The sequence below is a fragment of the Mustela nivalis genome (genome assembly GCF_964662115.1).
Source record: "Mustela nivalis genome assembly, chromosome: 6".
Taxonomy (NCBI): domain Eukaryota; kingdom Metazoa; phylum Chordata; class Mammalia; order Carnivora; family Mustelidae; genus Mustela; species Mustela nivalis.
Window position 1 is genome coordinate 14,774,264 of NC_139025.1, and position 24,871 is coordinate 14,799,134.

General features: G+C 52.5%; 1 protein-coding gene across 2 annotated transcripts in view; it reads right to left on the bottom strand.

Annotated features, from left to right (window-relative positions):
• Positions 1–1,234: 1,234 nt before the first annotated feature.
• MIDEAS (mitotic deacetylase associated SANT domain protein) overlaps positions 1,235–24,871 on the bottom strand; it is a 67,456-nt gene continuing 43,819 nt past the window's right edge. For both annotated transcript variants that reach the window (XM_082733390.1, XM_082733389.1), the window contains exons 2-13: positions 22,299–23,991; positions 20,772–21,071; positions 15,351–15,696; positions 13,351–13,417; positions 12,716–12,858; positions 12,510–12,613; positions 11,942–12,017; positions 11,259–11,347; positions 8,624–8,773; positions 7,299–7,511; positions 5,169–5,365; positions 1,235–4,777 (exon numbers count right to left, since the gene is read on the bottom strand). In XM_082733390.1, the coding sequence (XP_082589516.1) occupies positions 4,597–4,777; positions 5,169–5,365; positions 7,299–7,511; positions 8,624–8,773; positions 11,259–11,347; positions 11,942–12,017; positions 12,510–12,613; positions 12,716–12,858; positions 13,351–13,417; positions 15,351–15,696; positions 20,772–21,071; positions 22,299–23,759 (3,327 nt within the window). In that variant the 5' untranslated portion in view covers positions 23,760–23,991 and the 3' untranslated portion in view covers positions 1,235–4,596. The remainder of the gene's footprint in view (positions 4,778–5,168; positions 5,366–7,298; positions 7,512–8,623; positions 8,774–11,258; positions 11,348–11,941; positions 12,018–12,509; positions 12,614–12,715; positions 12,859–13,350; positions 13,418–15,350; positions 15,697–20,771; positions 21,072–22,298; positions 23,992–24,871) is intronic.

The following is a 24,871-nucleotide window of genomic DNA, read 5'->3' on the forward strand; positions in this document are numbered from 1 at the left end:
ACCTGGCGTCTCCGATCGGGGTCCGCTGCCGGGGTCTCCACGCGCAGGCAGGGGGTCGCGTCGCCGCGAAGAAGGCAGGCGAGGAGCGAGGGCGGGTGGCCAAAGCTGGAACCGCGGGGCTGGAGGGGCGCCGGGGTGTGGCCGCGGGGCGTGGCCGCCTTCTCCCTGCAGCCGGGGCGCCGGACACCCGCGGCACCTCCCGGGAGACGATCCCGCGGCGTTCGCGGTCGGAGGCCGGCCCTCAGGCGGAGGAGCGGCTGCTTTGCAGACGAAGGCTGTGTCGTCCCCGAAGGAATAGACAGTTCTGAGGTCTCGGCGGCGGCGAGCCCAGGCCGCAAGCGGCTTCCTTGCAGACGCGGTGATGGCTCCAGGCGGCGAGGGCGTCTGAGGACCGAGGACACAGGCCGGGCAGCGGACGCGCCAGAAGGACGGGGAAACGACGCTGCAGGTGGCGGAGGCAGGGGCGGGCAGGGGCAGCCGTGCGCCGGCTGCAACCGGCTGCGGCGGTGTGGCGCAGCTCCGCCACCAGGTCGACCGACCCGCAGCCCTCGGAGGCGTTCCTGCCGCAGTGGGGGGCGGGGCCGGCTCCCGGAGCGCCGTTCCGCCAGGTCCCGCCCCCGCGGCTGGGCGTAGCCATGGCAACGGCGGCCTTGAGGACGCGAGTTCCGCGCGCTCCCGCGGTTGGCGGGGGTCGAGCGGTTGCCATGGTGCGAGGCGCTCCGGGCACAGCTTACTCTGAAGGCGCATTTCCTTTTTCACATTTTCCAGAATTTTTTTTTTTTTTTTTGTAAACAAAGCACCGTGTTTAAACGAAAATTCAGGAGTGGAGTGAAGGTGACGTCCGTCAAAGCAGACTGGCCTACCGCTGCGTAGGAAAAATACCGGCTTCGCTTGTCCACCTGATTGCCTTCTGCACGCTCGCTACTTCATCTCCACGAAACTAACCCGTGGGAAGTGTGCTTTGTACATATTTTTGTGTGAGACACTGAGTTGAGACTTTTCCTTGTCTAAAATTTTGTAAAAATACCTGTATCTTTTCAGGAATCTTTGTAGCCAGGCAGACACGCTAGCTTGTTGTTTTTCCCCGTCCTGGCATCATTTGACAAAAAGGTGATAAAAGAGAATCTTTGTAGTTCAAAACTGTCAAGTAATCCCCTGCAAGCAAAACGGGGACACCCAACCTCAATCCCGGGTGGTTGAAAATCTCCCCAAAAGAACACAGAATTCAACTCCGAATTTTTAAAACCTTATTTAATAAAAGGTTTAAAGATACAGAAGAACATTCAAAAGTAAATAAGTTACATAGGTACATTACAATCACATCCGCAAGATTTACTTTAGTGTGTTATTTTTTCTTTTTTATAAAAAGCACACAAAAAATAAAATCTTCAGTCTGGTCTATCACAACTGTACAGCAAAAGAGGTAATATTTATATATATATATACACACTATTTTAATATGTAACAGTCTTTTTAAAAAAGGGTGCCACAGGCAGCAAACACACAAAAGGCAGTGTCTGATCATTTTTTTCCAAAATAAAAGGAATATACTTATTTATATGCTATTAAAATATTTGTACAATAATTACAGACTGTCAAGGCTGTTCCTGTGCTGTCCCCTCCAAACAAGGCCTTCAACTTAGAGACAAATGAGGGAAAGTTGAAACAGCTGCAAACTGTTAGAGGCAAATATTAACACAGCAAAATATGGGGAGGACATACAATTGTTTTATAAAAATATGCATACTTCCTGTAAACCTAAGGATTTAGGCTTGCCAGTCTGGTAATAAATACCATTCGAAAAAAGACAGCCCCAGGGAAAATATATTTAAATAGCTGAGGCTTGAGTATGTGTTGTATTCCTCCTTCATCTTAACATCTGGCACATGAGAAGAAAGAGGTCAGGTCACTGAGGCAGTTAAATATAGGGGATCTCTCTAGACATAAGCAACATACAACCTCTGTGTCAGGGGTAGGGGGGGTGGCAGAAAGGATGAGGGTGTACCTTAGCTGTGAGGGGGGCTGCTGAAGGCATGGAGGACAGTGTGCTGAAGCACAGTCTCCTTGGGTGGGTGAGAGACCTCAGAAATGGTCTGGAACACAGGCACTAGGTTAGCTTCATGCCCTTAGCTAAGTGTAGGTGGAGACTGGAAGATGGATATGGGAGATGGCGTGGGGAGGGCATCAGAAAGCCGGAGTTGTTTGTCATTTAACTTCTTTAAGCAAACAGCTCTGAACAGAAGACAGTAAGAAAAAGAATTAACAAAAGACGAGCTAATTGTGTTCACAGGGAGAAAGCACCATAAAGGATATACCTGTCCCAACTCCTATGGCTGCACCTACTTTGTTTGCAGGTCACTTGGAACAATGGCATCTGCCCGCTACACGTTTTAACTTTCACCAAATATTCTAGATAGGACTCCACCATGGAGCATGAGCCCTTCTAAAATACAGTGTCTGGTGGAATTAATACACAGGTACCAGCTTGATTTTCTCCACCAAAATTTACCCAGTCTGGTTTCTATGAGCTTAGAATAGGAGAATTACTCTAAACGAAGGAGGTTTCCTCTTACCACGTGTCTACAGAGGAGCCTGAAACTAAATACTACCGAAATAGAAAAAACCTCGGGAAACATAAGTAGCACTTTGGGGCAAAGCTGCGAAGGCACTCTTATTATACAAGTGATTGAGAAGACAGCCTAAATTTGCCACCCTCCTGTTTCCGGAGGGTATGCCAGATTTTTGCAGTCTTGGGACCATGAAGAAGCCTTTGGGGGAAATTAACTGGGAACTTGAAGATGTAGGTAGCTTCCTGGAGTCTGGCAGGGAGAAGAATTTTGTTACTCCCATCACTGGGGTCCTGAAGAACCATATTAATGCATAAATGAATGCTGAGAAACACCTGTTAGTGCAGTTTAGAAAGAAACTCCCTCCCCACTCCCTATCAGACAAGGCGCCTTTTGGCTATCTCATAAGGAGAGTGGCAGAATTTTTAGCTCCTTCCTAACCTGCTGACCTGTCATATATATGCATTCACTTGTAGCTTTTAACACAACTAAGGCTGAATAACAAGATAGAAAAGTAACTCAGCCCTCCTACAGGACTGGCAAGTGCTGGGGCCCCTAGAAACTTCCAGCCCTTCACTTCAGTGACTCCATGCCAAATATGGCTTCAGTCAAGCCAGAAACAAGGCCAGAATCCTGGCTTCCAGCCAATCCCCTCAGGCAACTTGAAAATACAGCCAGAGAAGAGGTAGCAATTAAGAACTGCCTTTGAGCTCCCTTGCTTCTGCTAGTCTGTGTGTGGCTTTGGTGACACCTTACACCTTTCTACCCTCTTTCAGTGCTACTATCACTCCTAATGGCAAGAGCTTCCAGAGCAATGAGGTGAGGGACCTTAGGGTCTTAGGAATGGGGGGTGGGGTGGATGCCAAGAAGGTGCCTTGTTTTGGGATAAATGCACTTGGGCCTCTGTAAAGCAGGAGGCCCCTGGTCCCTGAGAGGATGTTAAAAATTAAATATTACGAATAAATAAATAGCTCCCAAATGACACAAGTCAAGGAATGAAGGCTCCTGTCCAATCTGGTTAGGAGACCTCGCCCTCCCAGGGAAGGATCCAGAAATCTCCAGCAGGCAGGACTGGGGGCTGCACTAGACCAGATGGGATGGGGATAGAGGGGAGCAGCCAAGGGCAGGAAAGAGGCAGGGAAGGAACTCGCACCAAGGGGGAGCAGGCTGGGCCCCGGATAAGCTCCCTTTGCAGCCTCCAGGGCCCAAAGGTGTTTGGCAAAAAGGTGGGAAGCAGGAGAGTCAAAGGTCGATCTCAGAGTTCCCTCCAGCCCAGCCCAGCAGCTTCCACTCTCGGCACCCTTCCTAGCCCCTCCGGGCGGCTCCGGAGAGGAACGCTGCCCCACCCCCACCCGACCCCTATTTGAGAGAAACTGTTCAGCCCCAGCAGGCTGCGGGCCAGCAGCAAAGGGACAGGCACCTGTCCTCTGGCCTCTAGGCATTCCGGCAGCTCTCCTCCCAGAGGAGGTGGCCTGAGGACTGGGTCACTGGAGCAGCGTAGGCCTGGCCCTTGTCATACAGGGGACAGCACGGGTACCAGGCTGAGCTCCCTCTCAGAGAGGACCGCCACACTCCCTCCAGGGGAGTCCCTTTGGCCGGGGGATTGGGGGCAGGACCTGTGCCGCCTCGGATGTCCTCGGGGAGGGGAACCATCCTGCCTGGCTCTCCACGACCGAAGGGGTGGGGGGGGGGGGTGTGGTGGCGGGGACACACAAAGAGGAACGGGGTGGCAGACATCCCGGCGAGGGGCAGCCCCAGCCGGCAGGGACCTTCGCTGTTCCGCGGTTCCAGAAGAGCTTGAGGACGACTTCCGACCCCGAATGCAAGAGAACTGGATCCTGCAGCCCTGAAGACTGCTCCTGGGCCTTTGATAACTACCAGAGCCGTTTATTTTATTGTCTGGTTCTGCAGAGCAGAGTCCGCGCCGTCTCTCGGCGCTCCCTCCGGCGGCCCCGGGGGCTGCGGGGGCTGCAGGGGCTCGGGCCAGCCGCGGGGCGCCCTCTCGGCCGGGCCCCCCCACCCCGGGCCGTCAGCCCCGCTCCCCCGCGCCGCTCTCCTCGCGCAGGGCCGGCTGGTGGGGAGAGTTGGCGGCTGCGGTGGCCGCAGCAGCCGCCGCTTCCTTCTCCTTCTGCCTCAGCGCGGCGGCCTTCTTCTCCTGCTCGGCGTGGCTCTTCATGTGGGCGCTGCGGCTCTTCACCTTGTAGAACACCCTGCGGCGGGGCAGGAGGGGCTCAAATCAGAGGGCCGGCCCCACTCCCCGGGGCCAGCAGGCCCGACAGCGCGCGTGCACGCGTGTGTTTGTGCAGTGTGCAAATGCGCACCCCACCGGGGCGCCCCGGCCCTGCCTGATGGGCTCGGGCCACACGGCCCACTCACTCCCACCCCTATTCCAGGGGAGATGGGTTCCTGACTCAGCCCCATCATCCCTCTCCTCAGAGCCGCCAGGTGACATCACTGCCCTAGAAACCCCCGTTGCCAATCGGAAAGCAAGGCGAGAGCTCCCACTACCTCTGCCCTTTCCCCTCAAGAGCAGCTTTCCCTGCCCTCCCCAGGGGTGGCCACTCTGCTAGGTCCCAGGGGAGGCAGGGCCCACCATCTTACCTGCCACATTTTTTACAAGGGAAAGTATTCTCCTGATTTTGGGTCTTGTTAAATGTCTCCGGTTTTTTCTTCTTCTCTGAAAAAGGTAGTGCCCTCCGTGACTTCCCGGCGCCCTCCCTTGGCTTCTCTGAGGCCTGGCCACCAGCAGACCCAGGGGCATTGGATTCATGGCTCCGGAGGATGAGGACGTCATTGGCCTGGAGAGGATCAGACCAGGACAGGTGAGACTGCGAAAGAGAGTTCCCTGAATTCTAGTATCGCAGGGAACAGAGGGCTCTTGAAGGTCCTGCGCTCCTGCCAAATGGCCTTCTGGAATCTACTTGAATCTTTTTAGTGACAAGGGACTCACCTCTTTTTGGCAGCTGATTCCAGTCTTTGGCCAACTCTTTCCCCCACTGCCCCCCGCCCAAGGATTTTTAAATTTTTATTTATTTGACAGAGAGAGAGAGACAGCGAGAGAGGGAATATAAGCAGGGGGAGTGGGAGAGGGAGAAGCAGAGCCCCCACTGAACAGGAAGCCTGATGTGGGGCTCGATCCCAGGACCCCGGGGATCGTGACCTGTGCCAAAGGCAGTCCCCTTAACAGCTGAGTCACCCAGATACCCTGTAGCCAACTCAATCTTTACAAAGCTGTTGGTACAGCTGTTCTGTGGGACAGGCCTAGCTGCCACAGGACTTCCCCATACATCTACCTGACGAGGAGGCCTAGATGTCTCCATTAATGATGTCTGCATGTTTGCAGTCATTTAGCCCATTCACTCGTGCCTGAATTCCATAAATGAGATGCAAGTCCACATGACTATGCCAGGTGCTGGGGATACAGAGGTGACAGACAGGAACCCCTGCTCTCAGAGAGCTCGAAGTCTAGTGAATGGGACAGACAACAGGAGCCACCAAGGGAAATAACCAAGCAGGCAAGCAGACGATGGAGAGCAGAGGACCGTGGCACAGAGCTGGAGAGGTGCTGCTCAGGACACAGAATCTTGGGCTCTGAGTCAGGGAAGCCTCAGATGGCCATCGAGAGTCTTGTCTGTGCACAGGCTGACCCTCACAGGGACGTATTCACAGAAGTCAGCAGAACTCCATGCAGCTTGTGCACAGAGCACAGCTCCCGGAGAAGAAGCGCAGCCAAGTCTCCGAAGGGAGGAGACAGCTGGGAGTCTGCAGTCTGGGCTGAAAGCGCAAGTGTACGACATACTTGTTTTTTTTTTTAACTCTCACAGTAGTTCCTTAATAGGCCCTTCCCATCCCTACTCTTTGGAGGCACCTCTCCCTGACAAGAACACCTCTGGCTGGTACATCCTGCTTCTTGGTCTGCGACAGAGTGGACGGGGCCTCATTATGAGAACCACGGGCAGGTTACTCAGCATCTCTGAACCCAGTGTCCTCTTTCTTCCAGGTACGGGTTAACACTTTATGGGGTTACCGTGAGGAATCAACGAGAAATAACGGGCAGGAGGGCACCATGCGGAGAACATATGTGAGGGGCCGTTCTCACGGTCTCAGCTTGTTCTTGTCAGATGTCCTTGGCAGGGACACAGCTCACTCAGGGGGAGCCTGCCTGACGTACAACTCATAAATGCCTCCCCACCGTCCCACACGCCTTCTTCTTGAGTCTCAGATCCAGACGCAATATAGTATAAAAATCAATACAGGGGCGCCTGGGTGGCTCAGTGGGTTAAAGCCTCTGCCTTCGGCTCAGGTCATGATCCCAGGGTCCTGGGATCGAGTCCCACATCAGGCTCTCTGCTCAGCAGGGAGCCTGCTTCCTCCTGTCTCTCTGCCTCCCTCTCTGCCTACTTGTGATCTCTATCTGTCAAACAAATAAAATCTTTAAGAAAAAAACTAATAGCAGACTTTGGAGTCAGGCTGCCTACTAGCTATCTTACCTAGGGGCCTCAATTTCCTCATCTGTAAAATGGGAATAATGACAGTACCTACCACACAGGGTTATGAGGATTAAAGGAATTAAAAGCATAAAGTACTTAGAACAGTTCCTGCTGTGGCGATGATGATGATGATCGATGATCGCCATCACCTTGTTCCTGTTCTGCCCTCCCTCCCACAGCCCCAGGCCCAGCTCCGGCCCTCCTCCTGGCGCTGGACTCCCCCAGCGGAGGTCACACTTACCGACTCATTGGCCTGTAGTGTCTGTGTGGCTTTGACAGCCGCCGCCCTCCGGCTTCGCTCTCGCCCCTCTTCCTGCTCTCCCTTCTCCGGGGTCTCTGGCACTTGCTCCTCCCCCTCCTTCCTGGTCTCCTTTACTTCCCTCTTGGGCTCCAGCCTCTCTTCCCCTGGAGACTCTCTTCTGGGAGGAGGCACCCTAGGGAACTTCTGGGAAGTCTACAGGGGACAAGAGCAAGGGCAGTGAGCCTGGAGCATGGTTACACAGCCGTACTGCCCTGATTCTGACCCAGCCAGAGGCCACTAGCCCCTGATCGTCCTGCTTGCCTGGCCCAGCCTGGCCTGGCCCTGCCCGGCCTCCTGTGCTACAACTCCATTTCCTGCCCCCGCTGGTCTACCTAGGAAGGAGGATGGAGTCTTGAGCCCTGGAGGCCCTCAGGAAGAGACGGAGCCCTCGAGACTGACTTAAAGGCAGGGAAAAGGCAGGCCAGTCCAAGACACACCCTTCAGCAAGGTGGTCTGGTGGGGCCAGGCAGCAACCTTAGCTGCAATCCTAAACCACCTCTGTCATGCTTTCAGGACCTGCGCCCACTTTCCACCTGCACAATGGGGACCAAAACAATCTCTCCTTAGTGCAGCATGTCAGCCAAGTGTGGACTCTGAACCCCAAGATGATGTCAGGTGGATACATGGCCAGAAAATTAAATAACATTTGCTCTTCAATTTTCTTTCAATCCCGACGGTGTCAAGGACAAAGTTTTGAGTCGGGTCTTAATGGGTCTTTTTTATCCTTCTCCAGATTTCGTTAAACAGAAATCAGGCCTGAGACTCGGAGTCTTGGCAGGTAAGAGTATCTACCCAGAATTTAATAACATTGTTTGATTTTCATTATCTATTTATTTTTAGTGTACCTTCTATGGCAAACAATACTGGTGATACAGTGTTTCTCTTCTAAGTAAGAAATGAGTTGACTGAAAGAAAAATATGAAGTAGTAGCACAGGTGGTGTGTGATAGTGACACTATCGGTAGCTGCGCCACATTGTTAGGCAACAGGGTTAGAGATCTGCCATCAGGGGACAGTAAATCAGGGCTGGTCCAAGTACTGTGGGAAAACTCCCAACGTTCCGCACTGACACAATCCATTATTCCCCTGACACTGGTAGACAGAGAGGGGAACCTAAAAGGTCCAGGTCCAGTGCCCAGGATATTAGCTCCCTGGGGCGGTCAGGGACACTGCCTTCCTCTCTCTACCCTCCAGGGACTTCCAGAGAGGTTGGCCTCAGGCCCCTCGCCCAGGCTCAAAGCAGCGGAGGCTTGGGAAGGGAGTCACCTTAATATCCACTTCAACCTCTTCCTGGGCCGACTTCTCATCACTTATATCCACATCCCCGAAGGTTAGCGTCCCATTGCGGCCAATTTTCACCTGCTTCTTGTAGGTGTAATAGAACTCCACGCACTGGGCCACCGTCTTGGTCTGGATCTGGTTGGAAGACAAAACAAGGTCAGAGCTCCTGGTTTAGCTCACCTGCCGGGGGATACTCCAATCCTTCCCATCCACGTATGTACGCCCCCAGCCGCAGCAATCCTAAACCCAAGAAACCCAGGAAATACAATCATTTCTCCAATGCCTATTCAGAATAAACCACTGACCAATGCTTCAACACTATTAAAAATGAGGGGGGGGAGGCTAAAAAACAACATGAGGGGGCACCTGGTGGCTCAGTGGATTAAGCCACTGCCTTTGGCTCAGGTCATGATCCCAGTGTCCTGGGATCGAGCCCCACATGGGGCTCTCTGCTCAGCAGGGAACCTGCTTCCCCTTCTCTCTCTGCCTAACTCTCAGCCTACTTGTGATCTCTCTCTGTCAAATAAATAAATAAAATCTTTAACAACAACAACAACAACAACAACAACAACAAAACAACAACAACATGAGGCCATTGGGGAGACCTGAAGAGGGATTGCATATTAGAGAGTATTACTGTATCAGCTTCAATTTCTTAGGTATAATGATGGTATTGTGGTTTTGCAAAGGAATATCCTTATTTTTTTAAATTTTCTTTTCTTTTTTTTAAAGATTTTATTTATTTATTTGACAGAGAGAGGTCACAAGTAGACAGAGAGGCAGGCAGAGAGAGAGGAAGGGAAGCAGGCCCCCTGCCGAGCAGAGAGCCCGATGTGGGGCTCGATCCCAGGACCCTGAGATCACGACCCGAGCCGAAGGCAGTGGCTTAACCCACTGAGCCACCCAGGCGCCCTGTAACTTACTTTTAATGATTAAAACAGAAAAAGAGGAAACAGAATGTATATAAATTTATGCACTGACAAAAAGAGAGAGGGAAAGCAAGCGTGGCAAACAGTAACAACTGGGAAATAGAAGTAAGGGGTATGTGGCTGTTCACTGTACTAGGTTTTCAATGTTGCTCTAAGTTTGAAATTTTTCAAAATAAAAAGCCAGGGTGAAAACAATCTGGACACCATCCACAGTCAGAGCCAGCCCAGACCTGGCAACACAAACTCCCTTCATTGAGCCGGGCAACCGTATCCTTCCCCACCCCCCGCAGGGAGCAGCAATGGACAGTGAGTCTAGAGAAATGGTCAACGTCCTAAGGCAGAGAGGGACTCAGGGGAGACTAACAAGAAAGCTCTGGAAAACCTGAAAAGGAATCAGAAGGCCCAAGTCTTCCTCCAAACTAAACTCTGCCAACTAAACGTCTGTGTAACCTTAGGTGAGTCTCTTCAGGTACAGATGACCTCCAGCGGGCCTCTCAAGCCTCTGAAATCCTAGCACTCCCATCTGGCTCCGGGGGTTAGGTTCTGGAAGGTTTCCCCCACACAGCGGCTGTTTTTCTCTGACTCTGCCCTTTCTGCCCCAGGCTCCCAGACTGCTCCGCCAACTGTGGGGCTGCAGAGGGAGCTGGAAGTCCTGTCCACAGAGCCGCAGGGGTCAGTGACAGTCCTCAGCGCCCGAGGAGGAAACAGTTGTGCTCCCATCTCTCAGGAATGGCCGAGTCACGATGTATTAATTAGACCCTGTTTATGCTTTTGCTATCAATTCTCTCTGATCATCTGTATGACTAATGGTCTGCTCTTTTCATTACGGCATTAGGGGCCCCGCCGTGAATTTCACAGGCACGTACTTCGCAGAAATGTTGCCCAATCCAGGAACGCAGTGTTGCTAAAACCCAGCAAGTTGACTGTCCTCACAACAGGGCCCTGAGGAGAGTTCCTCAGCACCCGGTCCCCAGAGCTGTCCTGGCACAGTGTATAGTTCCAGGAGGAGAGAACATGTTCTTGGAAACTCTCTTGCCTCAGCAGGCCACAAGGCTCAGATTCTGTGAGGCAAGGCTGCTGGAAAGATGCAAGTCCTTGGATTAGCAAAGCTCTCTTCTTCCAGAAGAAGATAGGGAGAGGACAAGAGAAATTCAACCTAGGAAAACTAGGCTTGGCCTCCTCTATCTGCTCAGCTGAGTTACTGGAAGGAAGCCCTGGGTCTGACAGGAAGCGGGAGCAGTGGCCCCCCAGGTCAGTCACACAGTCCCTTCCCTGCTGGCTCTCAGTTCCCCTCGTTCTTAGGGTGACCTCTCCTCCATGTATAATTGGGGCTTCCGAAGTGCTCAGCCCCTGTGGGGACGGCTTGCGCCTGCCTGCAGCCCTCCTTCTCCTGTTCTCCCCCAGGCAAGTCACTGCCTCAAATCTGACCTCTCTGGGTGGGTCTGTCCACTCAGACCTCCGAGATTCCAGAGCAGGGGACCCTAACCTGAGGGAAGGAGGCCTGGAACCAAGGGGAGGAAAGGCCCAATTGTTCCTCCTTGTTTGGAGAAGTGTCTCGGAGGACCCTGAGTGGCATTACCCTCACGGCGTCTTTCTCAGGGAGCCTGGGAAGGGGCTGCGGGCTCACCACTGGCAGACAGAACCCCAAATCATGCAGCCAGTTCCGCCCCTACAACAGAGCCCCAGCTTACCAGCTTCTGCACCAGGAAGAAGTCCTTCTTGTAGATAGCAATGCCCTTGTTGAACAGCTTCCTCTCTGCCATCTTCCACTGGTCAGAGCCTGCGGGGCGGAAAGGGAGCCAAGGCAGTGAGCTCGATGGGGCTGTGTGCACCGCAGGGGGCGACCCCAGCCGGCACAGAGGTGCGAGGGCACCCACCGGTGCTCCCTGGGGGCATTCAGAGCCGGATCCACACCCTGCTATGGTACAGACTGAATGACTTAAGCCCGTGGAACCCTTGATGCTTTGCCTGGCCTGGGCAAGATGCACCGTCCAGTGGGGATGGAGGACAGTGGCTGCTGTGCTTATGCCACCGGGTCACTGTCCCTTCTAAAGCACAGTGCCCGGCATGGGACGTGGCACTCCAGGGGCTGCCTAAGTTCCAGGCACCCGAGCTGGTATGGACGGCACTCCCTGTCCCGTGCATCTTGCCACAGACTTTTCTGCCTGCACAGGCTCCCACTGGCCCACACCTTTCCCCCTTGGCCTCCAGGGCACAGGAAGCCCCTTGAGAACTACCCCAGCTTGGTATCAGTTCCTCTCTTTGGCTCTTGGCTTATCCATCCCCTCACACCCCCCCACCCCGGGGCCGTGCCTCAGTGCAGAGCTGACCCCCCCATGCCGGAGACCCCTGGAGGCTGCAAGTCCAGGCCCACCTGTGTAGTGATACGTCGCCAGCGGGTGGTTATGGGGCCGCAGGGGCTTCTTCAGTAGCAGCTTATTCAGCGTTTCCTGAAAGGGAAGTGGGGGGAAAGCTCAGGGCCCTGCAGGTGTCTCGGTGGTCGGCGGAGCATCCCAGGTGCCGGGCAGAACTCAGAAGGCCTCTTCAGCCCTCCGAATGGTAGGGGGGGCCTTCATCCCCCCGACACACACACACTTAGCTGCTGAGGGGCAAGGGGTCTGGCGGGATGGCGATGTCATGGGGGCGAGGTGCTCAGGAACTCAGCCATGGGCCTCCTCAGAGGGGAACATGCGGTCCCCAGGACAGAGAGCCACAGGTGCAGAAAGCCCTCAATGACGGTCTTTCTGAGGGTGGGGACTCACTGACCCAGAACTGGAGACTGGGGTACGTACACAGGAGGACCCTGTGCCGTGAAGTCTGGGCTCTGGAACTAAGATGGCTTGGTCAGAGCCCCTGCCAGGCCTCAGATCAGCTTGTCAGCAGACAGAGGTCCCGGCCAGCCTCCCCGAGGGGCTCTCCCTCCACCGGGGCCGTTGTCTCACCAGGATGTCTCCCCTGGACTCATGCAGACAATGCAGTGCCAGCTCCTGGTTGGTGCCAGCCCCAGGGAAAATACTGGAACAGGCGGCAGTCAACAAGTCTTCCACTGGAGCGAGCGTGGGAAGAGAGGAGAAGGAATCAGGTTCCGGGCCCAGCCCAGCCACCGGCCCAACAGGCCACCTTCACCTCCCCAGCCCGTCCCCCTCACCTTGCCTCTGCTTCTCCCGGCTGCTCTCGAGGTTCTCCCACGGCTGCCACACCAAGTCAGCCTTGTGGGGGTCGGCGGCTGCCAGGGCGCGATCCCTCATCGAGGGGATTTCCGCTTGGAACCGGGAGCCCACATTGATCCGTCTGCAGGGGTGGAAAGGGCAGGGAGTGAGGCCTCGCCTGGCGGTGACCGGGACTCTTTCTCGCTGGGGTGGGAGAAGGTGCAGGGGTAACTAGCAGAGGCTGAGCACAGTAAGGCCTCAACTGGGTGGAAAGGAATTTGGCTTCTGTGAGGACAGCCTGGCAAAGGGCACCTGGTATGGCCAGAAAGACAAGGCCCAGAGGTTGGAAAGGGGAGAAGCTCCAGGTCTCCAGACACAGAAGAAGTCTCTTGGACTATCCCCCTAATTCTCTCAGAGGTGAAATTTAAACTGAGCTGGTCCTTTCCCTTGCCCTGGGACTTCCACAGAGAAGCAGGCTGGACACAGTAAAGCCCAGAGGCCACTGCAGAGTCTCAGAGGCCCGCTCAGCCCTCTGCGGGCCCCACACGACCCTCCTCTTCCTCAGACGGCCCGCGTGCACAGGATCCCTCTTGGCCACCCTCATGCCATGGGCCAGAGAAAGGGCTGCACTTACGGCTCGATGCTCACTGGGGTGGCCTCCCCCATCACAGAGAGGACAGGTGGGGTGACTTCAGCGCTATCTATGGGATGAAAGGCACGTTGGTGAATGGTCCCCTCCTCCCTTGAGCAAGCACCCCCCACCCCCACCTTATGTGGCTGCTCTGTTTGTGAAGAGCCACAGCAGTGACTCACAGAGACTCACACTAGGAAACCAGGCACCCTGCATCCTGGCTCCTTAGCCCGCGACTGTGACGGCTAACTGTGACTCTGCCAAACATGTGGCTGCTTCTGCTTTCACGCCTGCTGAAAGGGGCTATTACTATCCCCCCCCCCCCCCCACAGTTAATGTGAGGGCTGAATAAGTCACGCGCAGAGCCGCACCCTCGATAAATATTAGCTATGATTACTACTACTACTCCCACCCAGAGCTGGGTCCCTGCCCCAGGAGACTACAGAATTAACTCCGGCCTTAGGCCGTACTTATTCTAGTCAAGGGGCTAAAACTTCTGGCACACTAGTACGGTGGTGAAGGGGACCCCTGTTTCACACTCATCTCCTCCCTTCCATCCTGGATTCTCTGCCTCAGTTTCTCCTGAACTAATCTTAGGTCCCACAGGATCCAGACACTCCCTTGCTCTGAAACGTAAACCCTGGCTGACTCCCCTCTGCAGCCTGAGATAAACCCCGAACTCCTCACTCTGCTGGCTCACGCAGTCCCCTTCCATCGATGCCTCCCACCAGCTCCTCGCCCAGACCCCGGATCCAGCAGACCGCTTACTGTAGGCTCTCATTGCTCTCCCTGCACAACCCACCTCCAGGGCTTGGTACCGCTCATTTCCTCACCCTGGTGGACCCTCCCCACCCCCTTCCCACTTGAAGCTCAGCTCTAGCCCCACCCTCTCTTGAAGGCTGTCTTAAGACCCCAGGCTCAGGAGCTCAGGGTCTGCTTCACTCGCTGGCTGCTGCTCCCACTCTGCCCACAACCTCTGCTTTTCTGTCTCCCAGGTTCCCAGGTCAACTCCCCAATGACCCTGTACTCCCTTTAGAACAGACCATGCTGTCCCATGCACTGCTGGAGCCTTCACAGGCCCAGTTCAACGCTTTACACCCAAGTACTCAATAAACACTCCTGGATGGACAGGAGACCTCTCGCTGCCTCCAGTCTGGTCTCTATAGTGACTTCTTCCTGCATAACCCAGACAGGGAGAGAAGCTTTGAAGCTTGGAGGGTATGTGAGAGGGGAGGAGGTTAGCCAGCCCAGGGTCAGCCATTTCTCATGCACAGACACCAGGGGGCATCAGAGAGCTAGGCCAAGGGCAGTCAGGGTTGGAGGTTAACATCTTGACTGCGTGGCCTCACCCCTCCACCTCAGGTAGCCTCTACTCCCACTTAATCCTCCACCACCGCTAAGGGGCAGGATTATCCCATTTTTCAGAGGAAATGGAGCCTTTCGTGGAGAGGGAAACACTTCAACACCATCCAGGCCAGCCAAAATGTCTGCTCTACGCCAAAACTACTGTTTGAGAGAGCCGGGAGACAGGATCTACCAGACGGTAAGCGCATACGGGACGCTCCAGGTATGATGTTAAGTGCTTTACGTCAACCTCCCCACAACCCTGCGAGGTGGCTATTAGTTTGAAACCAGGAAACCGCTATTTGTGGATAAGAGTTGAGATCGGCAATTTCGTCATCAAGCAAATACTACTAGTATCTTCAATTGAATACGGAAGAAACTGAAGCTGAGAGGGTTTGAACGACTTGCACAAATAATAGTAAATGGCAGAACCGGGATCTGAACCTGCACAGTTGGGCTTACACCTGCCTCCCACATCCCTGCCTGTTCTTGAACCAGGACAGTCTCCTTTTCCTCTCAGAAAAGGGGCTGGAACCCCTTTGCCCGCAGTGTTTTAGCCCAATCTCCAGCAGCCCTATAAACAGAGTCTCATCCCTCCCGGCTGCCCTCCCCACGCCCATTCCCTGCCCCCTCGGCCCCTGATGGGGGGTGTCACTCACTAGACCGGAGCAGGGTGCGATGGGCACTCTTTGGCGTGATGGGAGGAGGGGCCGGGATGCTGCTGGTTGACATGATGGCATTGAAATAGAGGCCGGAGCCCTCCCGCACAGGGCTGAGGATGGGGGGAGGCGTGTAGGGGGGCAGCTCAAAGCTCCGCTCAGAGGGGTGGTCGGCGAGGCGGACAGGAGAGCGCAGGTGGCTCTGGTATGGGGTGATGTTGGAGTAGACGGGAGGAGCAATGAAGGTGCCCGCCTTGGTGGGGATGATCAGGGGCTCAGGCCGTGGCCGCTGCTTTGGTTTCCGCACCGAAGTGTCCCCTTCCAGCTTGACATTCATGTCCTCAGCCTGGAGACGGAAACAGAACCAAGACGGCTCAGCCTCCTAGGTGCTGGGAAAACTGAAGACTTGACCACTCCTTGTCAGTCTCACCTCTGGAACTTCGTCTGCCCGCTACACCCACCAAGGCAAGCCTGAGACAGGGAACAGGTCCAAAAATCCCTTGACGGTCTCCTCTAAGCTAGGGGTCAGCACACTGTTTCCGTAAAGGGCCAGAAAGTAAATTTCGGCTTGTGGGCTACATGCCCATCCCCGTCACATATCCTTCTTCTCCCCCTCCTCCCCACGCTTTCCAAATAATCCTTTTAAAATGTAAAGTCCATTCTTAGGTCTGATGTGGCCCACACGCTCTGGTTCGCAACCCCTGACGTAAATATGCCACTGGACAGGGAGCTGTAGTAGTTAAGGTCCAGGCCCCACGGCTGGATTGCTTAGGGATCTACCTCCTTTACTTACACCAAAAACTTCTTAACTTCTCCGTGCATCAACATTTTTAACATGGGAATAATAATTACCTACCAAATGGGTTAGCAATGAAAATGAAATGAATACTTGGAAATCATGGAGAACAGTACCTGATATATAGTAATTGCTCAATAAATACGAGCTGCTATCAAGCTCTGTATTAGATGGAGGTGCCTGCTATGTGCCAAGACCTGAGCCGGGTACTGGGCCACCAAATGAATAAGATGGTCCTGTCCTCATAGTATCTGTCCCATGACCAGAGACTAGCCCATGGTTAGCGCTCCGAGGTTCCACTTCTCCCTGCTCAGTAGGCCTCATGGGTCTTCAGACAGAATAGAGGGTAGGGCTGTAAGGGAGCAGAGGCCTTTCTCTGTTCCATCCCTATCCTCTCAGGAGAATGGAACCCTATGAGGATGAGCAACATCCACATCGTGTCCCTGGGTGCGGGGCTGGCCGAGAGGTCAGGCTGGGTCACAGTGGCCCAGGAGGCCTGGGCCTCCTCCCCCTCCCAGGGTCCAGCCCACAACCCCTTTCAGCAGAGGGCCTTGATGGTCCATGAAGTCTTGGCCATGGCCTTTACCCATTTGTGCCCTTTTCTTTTCTTGCCCTTCTTTTCTTCTTCTACGAGGAAGAAATGAAATGTTTCCTTTGATGTTTCAAGATGATTACACAGAAAAAAATGCAGCAGAACCGAAGGCCCCCAAACTTGCTAGACAAGAAACCCAACATGAACTCAGCTAGCTGTATTGATTTGTTAACTCTGTAATAAGGGAAATGGAATTAAACTAATATTTGACAATATTTTTGGTATTAATTTTGTAGATGTGGTAGTAGTATTGAGGTTGTATGGAAAGAAGGCAGGCAGGGGGGGGAAGGGAGGAAGCAAGGAAAGGAAGGGAGAAAGCTTATGTGTAGTGTACGTCAGATACAAACCTAAGTATTTATGAATGCAATGATATGGTGTTTCGGATTTGTTTAGAACAAAAAATCTAGTGGCAGAAGAAGTGGAGGTACAAATTTTAAAAAAGGATGTCTGTATTCTGAAAACCATTAAAGTCAGGGGGTGACCAAATACTGAAGTCCATTTTACCATCCTCTACACTTTTGTGCAACACTGAAAATATCTATAATACAAGGAAAAATAAATAACTAAGTAAACAATAACAATAAATAAATACCTAAACAGACCTCCTCCTAAAGCCTGGTGAAGTGAAAGTACCCACAGGTGGGGGTTCAAGAGATCCAAATTCCAGGGCTAGCCCTGTCATTTCTTGGCTCTATGAACTTAGGTAACTTCTCGCATTTTCTGGACCTACTTCCTCATCTGTGAAATGGGCACGTGGAGCTGTGCAGCTGCTCAGGCTCCTTCCAGTCATCCTCAGGACAAGCTAAGGCCTCTAGCCTCCAACCTCTATCACAACCAGGGAGTAGAGACTGAGCTGCCCGTGATAATCTTAGAGCTCCCTTTTCTGTTACGGAAGACAGGCTTATAGGCCAAATCTCCAGCAGAGAACTAAAAAATCCTTGCCCAAGAAAGAGAGCCTGATAAACCCCCAGGCCTTGGACTGGGGCTCCAAAAGGCTAACTCCTCAGAATAAAGGTGACTCAGAAAAACACTCATCATCACATGGAATAATGCTTAACTTAAAATCATCTCATCTCAGGATGCCTGGGTGGCTCAGTCGGTTAAGCCGCTACCTTCAGCTCAGGTCATAATCCCAAGGTCTTGGGATCGAGTCCCGCATCGGGCTCGTTCATTAGTAGGGAGCCTGCTTCTCTCTCTGCCTCTGCCTGCCATTCTGTCTGCTTGTGTGCTCTCTCTCTCTGACAAGTAAATAAATAAAATCTTATCCTTTTTAAAAAATCATATTATCTCAATTGGTGATTAAATTAAATAATTCAGGATTGCTAATGCCCTTTGCTACCTGTCAGATGCAAAGCTAAATCCTCTCTAGAAGACAAGAACAAGTCATCCAGTCTTTAATTACCTCAACAATTTTTCATATTGTCTGACATGCAATTAAAACTAACCAGGTCTGTAAGAGAACAAAATGTTATTTAAAAACAAGAAGTAACAGGCATTTAAGAAAAAAAACAAACAAGAAGTAACAACAGAAGGAGACCCACGAGGATCCCACTAATGGAATTATCAGACATAAACTCTAAGAAAACTATGCTTAAATTATGCAATAGAAGAAAAGGTTGAAAATTTCATTGAAGAATTAGAAATGCTACAAACAGAAATTCAGTAACTAAAAAAAATAACTAAAAATAAGAACTCGATGAGTGGGCTTAACAACGTATTAGATACAGCTAAAAAGAGAATGGGTGAACTGAAAGTCCAGAGTAAGAGAAAAGTGGAAAATACAGAAAAGTGCATGACAGACAAAATAGGGGATATGGTGAAAGGCTCCAACAAATGTGTAAATGGAGTTCCAGAAGGAGAGAAGAGAAAAAATGGGGTAGACAAAATATTTAAGAAGGACTAAAAACTCTAAACAGGATAAACACAAAGCAAACCAGTATTTAGGTCTAACAGCAAAAGGGCTGAAAAGCAATGACAAAAACAAAAACAACAAAAAACTACTTAAAAACAGGAAGATAAAATGACACCTTATATTCAAAGAAACAACAAAATGGTTTATGGTGATTTCCTAATACTGTAACTAAAACAAAGTCTAAAGACAATAGGATGATATTAAATGCCAAGAGAAAGTAACTACCAACACAGAATTCTCCACCCAGCAAAGTTATCCTCCTCCTCTCTTGATAGCTAATAAAGAAATCAATCTTAAAAAAATAAACATTTTCAGACAATCAAAGACTAATAAATTTCATCATGAACAGACTCGCACTGAAGGAAATACTTAGGGGCGTTCTTCAAACAGCACATAAATGATCTGAGCTGGAAGCCTGGAGATATGAGAAGAAATGAAAAGCCACAAATTGCTAAGTCTTTCAGTAAATCTAAAATCTGAACAAAACAAAACAATGTTATCACTGAGGAATGTATAGAATTGTTGAATCCCAAGATTGTACAGATGAAACTAAAATAACACTGTATGTTAATTATATAGGAATTAAAGTTAAAAACTTAATAAAAACAATGATGTTATAATGCCCTGGTGATGTTAAAATGTTTAGAGAATGAAAATACATGTTAATAATTCTACAAGTTAGAGACTGGTGAAAAATGGAGTTAAAAGTGTTGTAAGAACTTTGCATTGTTCTGGAAGAGGTAAAATACTAATTTATATTAGATTTCAATAAGCCAAGAATGCATGTTTTACACTGTAGTAGCTCTTTTCAACCAGAAAATTAAGCCCTAATGTCATGAGGCATTCACTATACGTAATGACTTAGCTTGCTTATGCATTTGGAATGGTACTAGCTTTGTGCCATCTGAGAAGGTAGTCATTCAAATTCCTTTTTGTGGGACTTAGTTCTCTCACATGAATCTAGAAAAGAAAGGCTGCCCGGATAATTACTAAAAGAGTAATGAATAAATAAGAGTAATAATTAAGTAAACAAATAAGAAGAATAAACAAGAATATAACTAATAAATTAATTGAGAGGGAAAATGGAGTAACAAACCCAATCAAGCCAAACAGGGTGAGGGGACATGGGGGAAAGGAACAGAAAAGACAATTTGGGATAAATCAGAAGGCAAACAGTAGGGGCGCCTGGGTGGCTCAGTGGGTTAAAGCCTCAGGTCATGATCCCAGGATCCTGGGATCGAGCCCCACATTGGGCTCTCTGTTCAGCAGGGAGTCTGCTTTCCCCCTCTCTCTCTGCCTGTCTCTCTGCCTACTTGTGATCTTTGGCTGTCAAACAAATAAATAAAATCTTTAAAGGAAAAAAAAAAAAAAGAAGGCAAATTTAAACCCAAGTATTTCTGTAGTTATGTTAAACTACAGCAATGCTCTAAAAGACAAAGGTTGTCAGAACAAATAATAACAAACCCCAATTACAGACCACGTGAAAGGATACACCTTAAGCATAAGACTACAGAAGGACTAAAAATAAATCGATGGAAAAGGTACATATCTCATCCATTCCGTCTCCCTGCAACACTTATCAAAAGAAAGCTACTGTTTCACAAAATAGACTTTAAGAGGCAAAAAGATGATGAAAGATAAACAGAAGCATTTCCTTATGATGAAGTATCTAATCCACTTCTAAAGGAGTATGCAACTAATAACACAGCATCAAAATGTATAAGAACAAATGCTGACAGAAAAGATGAGACAGATAAAACCTCAATCTTAGTGAGAGACTTTAACACACCTATGTTGGTATTGACAGAACAAGTGAACATCTCTGCATCCCAGTGCCTAGCACAAAACCTGACCCATATTAGAAATTTTGCTAACCTGTAGTGAGATTCACACGTCCTAGATTTTCCTGGGCAGTCTTAATTTTAAGTATAAAACTGTCCAACTGTCTCCCATAAATGCATTTATCTGTCAGTTTGGTTTGGAAAATATAACTAGTATCTCCACAGGTTGCTTGAGTCCCTCCTGTATTGCCATGTTCTCCTTTTTCCCCACAGGGTATCAGGTCCCCAGGAGCACACAGGTACTAGAGGGAGAGGGGTTTCCATGGGGAGCTTCTCATACCTGAGCTGGGGCATCAGCCCCCGGGATACGGGTGGACCGCCTGCGGGTGACGATCACGGACGGCTTGTGTTCCGTGGGGTTCTGTTCAGGACCCTTCCCGTCCTCGTCAACACCTCCAGCCTGGGCCACCTCAGTTGGGTCCATAGTCCGCACAGGCACAGATACTGGGATGATGAGAGGTACCATCCCACTGTCCTCTCGTGCTCGCTTGGCAGCTAAGGAAGGCTCAGAAAACTCCACCCCACACTTGGTAGTTGAAGCCAACACACTTTTCCGCTTCTCCTCAGAGCCACTGGCATCCTGGAGGAGAGGGAGGTTAAGGTTTAGAAGGTAAGTCCTAGACCTCTAGTCACCACTGGATTCAGGAACTCAAGACACCCACGATGGTTCATTCCTATGAACCACAGCATTTGATGCTATGATGGTTCCCATGAAAACCAATGGTTTTCAACAGTCTTTCCCTAAATACCTTTTCTCTCACCACATTCCCAAATACTCCCTATAACCTCCCTTTTGCCAGGACTTCGGATCCTGCCTGCTACGGGGGTCCCCAGATGGCCATCTCAAGTCACAAGTGGCTTACAGACTGTTTTGTTTCATCTGCATGGGGCATGGCACAAGAAACAGTATCTAAATTCAAAACGAATCTCTGCAAAAGAAAGTAACCAAGGAACCTGTTACCAAGCAATGGTGGTCTTTGTACCTTTTCCCCATTGGCAAGTGGCTGGAGGGAAGTCAAATTCTACAGCCTCTGACGTGTCAGCCTGGCCCAAAGGCATGGGGAAAAGCGGAAGGGGGAGTATGGGGGGAAAGGCTGAAACCCCTAGGGAAGGAAGGTGCAAACACTGGCTTTGGAGCCAGATACTAGGCTTTTATCTTAGCTTTGTGCCCTTTGTAGAACTCCCAAAGCCTACAGGTTCTTTCCATCTCCATCAATGAAATCATCCCTGGGCCTCAGCTTCTTTAGCAACAAAACAGGATAATGGCACCATCCGTCACAGGGTTTGATGACCAATCATTTGTGACCAAGTATGAGAAAGTGCAAGTACAAGAGAGGTGCTCAGATTCGGTTCATTCTTCTTCCCTCCTTGTGGCCATTTCTTTTAAATCTACCCGATTTCAGCAAAATTTACTAAAACAAAATGCACCTATTTTTAATTAGTTTGAAGCATTCTGTCAAGTATAATCATCTGTGTAACCACTGCCACGTTCTTCTTTTAGTACACAGGATCTGGCAATGGTTTCCACCTACCCCTATTCCCAGTCCTTCATGTGCCAACCCACAAGGGCACGTGGCACCTTCCTGCCTGTGGACTACACCTGTGCAGACACTTCCTCTCTCCTTCAGGTCGGGAGGTACCCACGTAGAGACTCTCTGCACGCAGGTAGTTCAGAACTCCCAAAGGCTACAGGTTCTTTCCGTCTCCGTCAATGAAGGGAATACACTGCCCTGCGGACTCCCCTGGCCCCAGACTCGGCTCCCCGTGCCCCGTGCCAGGCCAGGCCTGCACCCCGTGCCACTCTCACCTTTGCGTTCTGCAGTGAGGCCAGCTCCACTGCCTTCTGGGCCAAGGTCAGCAAATTGGCCTCCTGCGACGCCCGGCGCCTCCGTCGAGTGCTCTGGATCACCCCACCCCGTAGCACCTGCCCACAGTCCCCCGTGCCCACGGCCCGCACGCCCTCCTCACTGCCCATAGCGGGAGCCTCCCGCTCCCGACCGTTGGGTGCCAGTCTCTCCCCGTCGGACAGCAGCTGCGACTCCCTCAGCTCCAGCGGGAATCCTAGAGCTTCAGGATGCGGCTGCCCCAGGGGCCCAGGCGGCGGCTGCTGTGGGGGCCAGTGATGCAGGAACAGGTTGCTGGTGGGCTCCTGTCCAGGCTGGGTGCCAGCCACATCCAGGGGGGCGGGAGGCAGGATGCCCTCCTTCGAGAGGCGGCGGGAGCGCCGGGGGAAGGCGATCTGGGACTGAGGTAGCACAGGCTGTGGGGCTGACTCCTGCAGGAGGGCCTTGCGCAGTTCTGGGTTCATGTCAGGGTTGGGGGGAAAGGGGTAGGGCGCCATGCTGTGGTGAGCCAGGTGCGACTGCCCCAGCGGCCCGGCCGGCTGCAGCCCAAAGTCCTGGGGCTGCTGCGAGGGGGGCTGCTGCATGGGATAGAAGTTCTCGAAGAGCGGCATCTGCGGGAGAGCGGCCTGCGGCGCCGGCGGCTGCTGCTGCTGCTGCTTCTGCGGCGGGAAAGCCGCCACCGGGTTGGGGGGCGGTGGGCCCTGCCGGAAGACCTGCCGGTTCACCTGGTGGCCGAACGCCAGCTGGAAGGGTTGCAGGGGCAGGGTCTGGTTTGGGGGCTTCTTGGCCACATGGAAAGAGTTCAGGGGCGCCTGGGGCCGCCCGACCTCCAGCTGCACCTTCTGCGGCATCATCGGCCGCACGGCATTTCCGTAGCGGTCCAGCTGCGGCCCGGCTCCTTTGTCCCGCTTCAGCGCCTCGGGGTGGCTGTAGTACGTAGAGACCCCCATGCCGGGGTGGGGGCTCCCCTTGGGTCCACTGTAGAGAGGCAGGCTGTGGCGGTTCCACGTCGTGGGGGGTGGAGGCTGGCCCGGCTGCTGCTGCCAGCCGCTGTCGCTGACGCCCCCGCTGCCTCCGCGCTCGGGGCCCCGCCCGGGAGCCATCACGGAGTTGGGCCACTTGACCGAGCCCACCTGCTGGGACAGCATGGCCGCCGTGGTCCGCTCGGGACCATACACCACGGAGTTCAGCAGGGCCAGGCTGTTGGGAGGGGGCAGCTCCACAGGCTGGGAGACGGGGGCCGCCCCTGCCGGGCCCTCGTGCCCGAAGTAAGGCTCCTCCTTCACTCTGGTGGACTGTGGAGGGGCAGGGGGCTGCTGTGGGGCCTGCAGGGGTGGGGGCTGCTCCTTGGGAGCTGGTTCCTGGTCCCCAAAGAGGCAGCGCTTCCGCTTGTTCTGAGCCTTGGGCTGGGCCTGGAGGTTCATGGTGTGGCCAACCGGGCCCCTGGCAGTGAGCCCTACTTCACCAGTTGCCCATCCCCTGTGGGAAGGTCCTGCTGGAAGCCCAGCTCTTGTCCGGGAGCCAGTGGGGGCAGAGCGGGAGAGGGATGAGGCCAGGCACGGGGAGATAGCAGGTCGGCTCTTCCTTGCGCTTGGCGGAGAGGTTCTTGGGCTCGGCTACTCTGCCCAGTTCATGATGTTCCACAGGCCCTGGAGCCTGCAGACAGAAAAGCGATAGCGTCAGTCACAGCCTCCCAGGATGCCCCAGATGTCAGCACAAGTATGAGGGAGGGGCCCACGCTCACAGAGCAGCCCTGGCGAGGCAGGAGCCAGGGCCTCTGGTGGGAACAACCAGAAGGCAGTGCTTTGTGACCCTCCTTGTCCCAGCAGCTCACCCTGCACCATTTGGGTGTATAATCTGTACACGACACAAAGGTATCTACCAGGGAACAAGCGGGACTGAGATCCAGTCGGATCCCCTACAGCCAGCGACAGGAAAAGGGGCAACACAGGCCTTCTCACAGGCCAGGTCTGGCTGCCCACAGGCTGAGCATGTCTGTCCACACAGTAGCTTCCCCAGCAGACCCAGGAGTTCTATCCACACCATGTCTCCTGCGATGCTCCAAGAATATCTCAGACACAGGAAGTGGAGACAACAGGGGTCATTCCTAACTATGTGGCTCCAGGGTGGGGAGCCCACCAGGTCCTTGGAGAGCCCAGGGCCCAGGGCTAGCTCCCAGTCCTTTGCACGGAGGCATGCAGGTGAGGCCCTGGAAGGGTAGGTGCAGTTCTAGCCCCACCCCTGGGAGGAGCTGCTGGGTGGGACTGCTGTGGCCAGTCTTTCCCAAAACAGCACAGAACCTGTTTTGCAGCCCTGGCTGGCTGGAGGCAGGATCCAGCCTGGTACCTGGTCAGCAATCCTCACCTACCCTCCTCCACCCTCAAAGAGCTCCTGGCGTCCTGGGCAAAGGACTGGCGCCACTACGATACCTACCGAGGGGATGCAGACTGCTAGGACTTAGATCTGAAATGTTTTTCTGTGACATGGTGTGACTTAAAAGTGTTCATGGTGTCTGTGTTTATTTTCTAACTTCATA